The sequence below is a fragment of the Camelina sativa genome, chromosome 17 (assembly GCF_000633955.1).
Source record: "Camelina sativa cultivar DH55 chromosome 17, Cs, whole genome shotgun sequence".
Lineage (NCBI taxonomy): Eukaryota > Viridiplantae > Streptophyta > Magnoliopsida > Brassicales > Brassicaceae > Camelina > Camelina sativa.
The window spans coordinates 11,279,294-11,284,376 of NC_025701.1; the positions used below are offsets into that span (position 1 = coordinate 11,279,294).

At 33.7% G+C, this 5,083-nt stretch overlaps 1 protein-coding gene across 1 annotated transcript; it reads left to right on the plus strand.

The window, feature by feature from the left end:
- Positions 1,051-3,404, plus strand: LOC104756685 (probable pectinesterase/pectinesterase inhibitor 6). The gene is made up of 2 exons (XM_010479307.2): positions 1,051-2,141; positions 2,592-3,404. Exons 1-2 carry the CDS (start codon positions 1,139-1,141, stop codon positions 3,254-3,256), a joined length of 1,668 nt encoding a protein of 555 aa, XP_010477609.1. The 5' UTR covers positions 1,051-1,138; the 3' UTR covers positions 3,257-3,404.

Consider the following 5,083-nt stretch of genomic DNA (forward strand, 5'->3'; position numbering starts at 1 on the left):
CCATTAATTACAGGATAAAGTAAGAAAACTTGTACAACGAGAAAACATATTAATTTCCACAAAAGACGGACTTAGTTAATTAAACTTTTCATCAAAAACTTTAATTTGGTCAAGCTCACACGAAACTCATGTGAAACCCTTTTGACCTTTGATTTTGATATTTACTTAAAACTCTTTCTGAGAAACTCCTTAACGCTTGGTTGGTAGATTTCACATCAGAACAAAATTTAGATTTTCAATGGTGATATGAACGTAGTTTTGTGGTTGGAGCGGCATAGTTGTAATAACTTTAATCATCATCAATTCTTAAAGTTTTGTATTGTTACCAGTATACGCATATAACTGTTTCTTTTAGAAAGAAAAAGAAATCAATATGCGAACTCTTGGCCTTAAAACAAACACACCAAAAATTAACAAATATCTATATATGCTAATACTTTCTACATGAAATGATATATTATAGTGAATAATCACTCTCCAGCTTTTCTCTTTACGTGGTTCGTTACGTTCCTTTTGATCTGTTTGTATTTGTTCCATCTAATCGAACTCCTAGTCTGATCAGGCTTTATGACATGTGGCACTACGGAAAAGGTCCATGACTCTCAAACCTCTTTACGCATGTGGCAGGCCATTAGCCAAATCAAGTTTTTTTCTTTTAATTTTTTGATAAAATGTGAATATTATCAACCAAAAAGGAACAGTTTCTTCTACAAGAGATTGGCGTAGCAGTCATTTTAATTAGAGTACCCAAATCAAGTTTTAGTTTATGTGCAGAGTACCCTTTGATTATTGAGTTCCTTTTGTAATCTTACGTAGTTGTTTTAATTCACATAATTAAAAACCACTTATGTTATGTTCAATGTTTATGCCATAAGTTCGAACCAATGGCCATTGCTAACTTAGATGCCAGAACATATTTTTCTTCTTAGTTTTAATTTGTTTACATCAAACATAAATCAGACGCTCTTACGTGGCTGCATACGTGTAAACATTCATTTATGAGACCGGGAGAGAGTATGATCCATACATTTGTTACTTACATGCATTTATATATAACTCTATACTTCCCTAAGAAAACAATATCCCACATCTCTCCTATTAGTCATAAATTTCTAATTGATACTTCTCAGATTCCCAAATGGATCACAAGCATCTACGAACATCTCCCAAATGTTTATTATACACCAAATGTATCATAACCATCATTTACGTCGTATCAATTTCTCATCTCAATGCCCATTTCATAACTTCATGCAAACAAACCCCATACCCTAGCGTTTGTGCCCACCACTTATCCAATTCACCTCTCAAAGTCAAAACATTAGAAGACCAAACCGATGGGTTGACTTTTCACGACCTTGTGGTCAGTTCCACCATGGACCAGGCCGTGCAACTACACCGCCTCGTCTCTACCGTAAAACAGCGTCGTTCTCTACACAAACATGCCAGGTCAGCTATGCTCGACTGCTTGGAGCTCTACGAAGACACCATAGACCAACTCAATCACACTCGGAGTTCGTACGGTCAATATTCTTCGATGCATGATAGACAAACCTCGTTAAGCGCAGCCATAGCTAATCAAGACACTTGCAGAAACGGATTTAAAGATTTTAAGTTGATCTCTTCGTATTCGAAATATTTCCCAATACACCCTCACCGAATCCTCACTAAGTCTCTAAGCAACTCTTTGGCAGTTACTAAGGCTGCGGCTGATGCAGTTGCCGAGACATATACATCGACGGGGTTCACCAAATATAACAAACAAAGAAATAGCAACGGAGGTGGTGGTCACCGGAGATTATTGATGTTTTCCGACGACGAATTTCCATCGTGGTTCCCTCTTTCTGATCGTAAACTTCTGGAAGATACCACAACCACGACGAAAGCCGATCTTGTGGTGGCTAAGGACGGTTCAGGTCATTACATAAGCATTCAACAAGCGGTAAACGCAGCAGCCAAACTCCCTCGGAGAAACAAGAGACTTGTTATATACGTTAAAGCAGGTGTTTACCGAGAGAACGTGGTAATCAAGAAATCGATCAAGAACGTGATGGTTATCGGAGACGGGATTGATTCCACCATCGTCACCGGTAATAAGAACGTTAAAGATGGCACAACGACGTTTCGGTCCGCTACTTTTGGTACGTCGTCCGTGCTATATAGATAGATGTAGATATATCAAAATTACTTTCTAAAAGTAATCTTTATTTAAACAAATAATATTAATGTTTGCACGTATTGACATATAAGATTGATTGTATAACATAAATTAACATAAACACTCGTAATAGACATAATTTATCCGATTATTATAAGATTTTAGTTTTTGGAAAACAAAAAGGATTTTTACAAAAGGTTACTAAATTAAATATTATCGGGAGGCTAGTTGCTATAATACACGTTTAGCTAAAAACTATTTCTTTTAAGTATAATTGAAATTTGATTTACCTTTTGGGGTAAGAAAAATAATTTATTCGTTTTTTGGCTCTCAACACGTATAGTATACATCGCTATTGTCGAAGCATTAAAAACATATGATGTACTCTTGAAATATAACTTTCGGACTACATTTTCGCTTTGTCCGCCAACAGCTGTTTCCGGCGAAGGTTTTATCGCACGTGGTATAACATTCCAGAACACGGCTGGACCGGAGAAACATCAAGCAGTGGCTCTCCGATCAGGTGCAGACTTCTCCGTCTTCTACGGCTGCTCTTTCAAAGGCTATCAAGACACTCTCTACCTTCACTCTCGCCGTCAGTTCTTGAGAAACTGTAATATTCATGGCACCGTCGATTTCATCTTTGGAGACGCAACCGCAGTCCTCCAAAACTGCAACATCTACGCTCTCAAGCCGATGAGCGGCCAGAAAAACACGATCACCGCTCAATCACGCAAAGACCCGAACGAGAACACAGGTTTCGTCATACATGGCTCTACGGTGGCTACAGCATCCGAGACTTACTTAGGACGGCCGTGGAAATCGTATTCGAGGACGGTTTTCATGAAATGTAACCTTGGAGGATTGGTGAATCCGGCGGGATGGTTGCCTTGGAACGGCGGTTTTGCTCTGAGGACTCTTTATTACGCTGAGTATGGTAATACCGGCGCCGGAGCAAGTGTCTCCAGTAGAGTTAAGTGGCCGGGTTATCATGTTATAAAGACGGCGACGGAGGCCGGAAAATTCACGGTGGAGAATTTCTTGGACGGAAACTATTGGATCACTGCTGCGGGAGTACCGGTCAACGATGGACTTTGACTTTGTTCTGAGTCTTTTGATTGGACTTTGTTGATTTTTATGTTTTATATTTTCGTTGGCGTGTGATTGTTATAATTTTACAAAATTTCTTATGTTGTGACATATATTTTATTCGTTTGCTAAGTAAATTTACTTTTAATTCCGTAAACATAAGGTGAATATTAATAATTAATTATAAAGCAATTGTGATAATAGGTACATTGTCACGTTAACCTTAAATTAGAAATACTAACTATATATATACATTTTCTTATCCAATAATAAATTTGAAATCTATAACAAATTAGTAATGTTAATTAAACAATACATAAAATGTCAATTTTCTGTGCCTGCGATGCACATATCGAATTCCTAGTACAATACATAAAAAATCAAACAATATATAGATTTTTTTTTTTTGTCAATCTTCTTTTCTATCTGCACTTTAAAGTCTACATTTCTTTTTTTCTTTTACATCTTTTGCATAGAAAATAATTTTAAGTAAATATCAAAATCATTTATCAAAAAAAGACAAAATATTAATTAAAATCAAACCCAAATTCAAATTCAAATCCATATCATATATATTTATGAAAATATAACTCATGCCACCTTGTGATTTTCTATTCACTCCACTGCCTTTCATGATCGTAAGTTCCATGATTGAATAAATGACAATTTACTAGTTTGGAGATGATTTGTTTTGTTTTTCCTTTTTCATAATTTCTAGATAATCTTGTCATTTTTCTCTCTTATAAGCTTATTGTTTTTGTCTGCTGACAAACAAATCCATGTTTTGACTGCACTTGTTATTTTTGACCACATAATTAGTAACCATCTAACTTGGATTTGAAAATATGTATTCATTTTAATAACAAGAGAATTTGTTAAAATGCCTCTTTTGATATATCCTTTTTCAAAAATACCCTCTTTTCTGGCCATTTTTATTTATGCTTTCTTTTAATTTTTAATGACCATTTTACCCTTATATGAAAATTATTTTATTCAATAAAAAGAAAAACAAAATTTTCCTGCCAAAAATTTTCCGACATATTTTCCAGCCAAAAATTTTTCGAAAAAATTTTCCCGCAAAAATTTTTTTTGTCAAAAAAATTTTGATAAAAAATTTCGAAAAAAAAAATTTCCCGCCAAAATTTTTCCCGCCAAAAAAAATTTACAAGGTTTTTAAAAGGTTTTATAAGGTTTCTACCTTATAAACACCTTGTAAAGGCTTTTACAATATTTTTTAAAGAGTTTTAAAAGGTTTTTTAAATAACTTGTAAACGTTTTTATAAAATTTTTAAAAGGTTTTTAAAAGGTTTTAAAAAGTTTTTAAAAGGTTTTCAAATGGTTTTTAAAAGTATTTTTAAAAGGTTTTTAAATACCTTCTAAACGCTTTTACAATGTTTTTAAAAACCTTGTAAAAGTTTTTATAAGATTTTTAAAAGGGTTTTAAACACCTTGTAAATGCTTTTAAAATTTTAAAAAGTTTTTAAAAGCGTTTACAAGGTGTTTAAAAACCTTTTAAAGCATTTACAAGCTTTTTAAAAGTATTTACAAGGTTTTTAAAAGCGTTTACAATGTGTTTAAAAACCTTTTAAAAACCTTGCAAACGCTTTTAAAAGTTTTTTAAAAACATTTACAAGGTTTTTAAAAGGTATAAATTTCAATATTTTTGGCGGGAAAATTTTTTGATTTTGGCGGGAAATTTTTTTTTTGGGCGGGAAAAAATAATTTTTTCGGGAAAAATTTTCGATTTTGGCGGGAAAAAAATTTTGGCGGGAAATTTTTTTGGCGGGAAAATATTTTCGATTTTGATGACTGTACATTCTTGCTGTCACTCAAAAA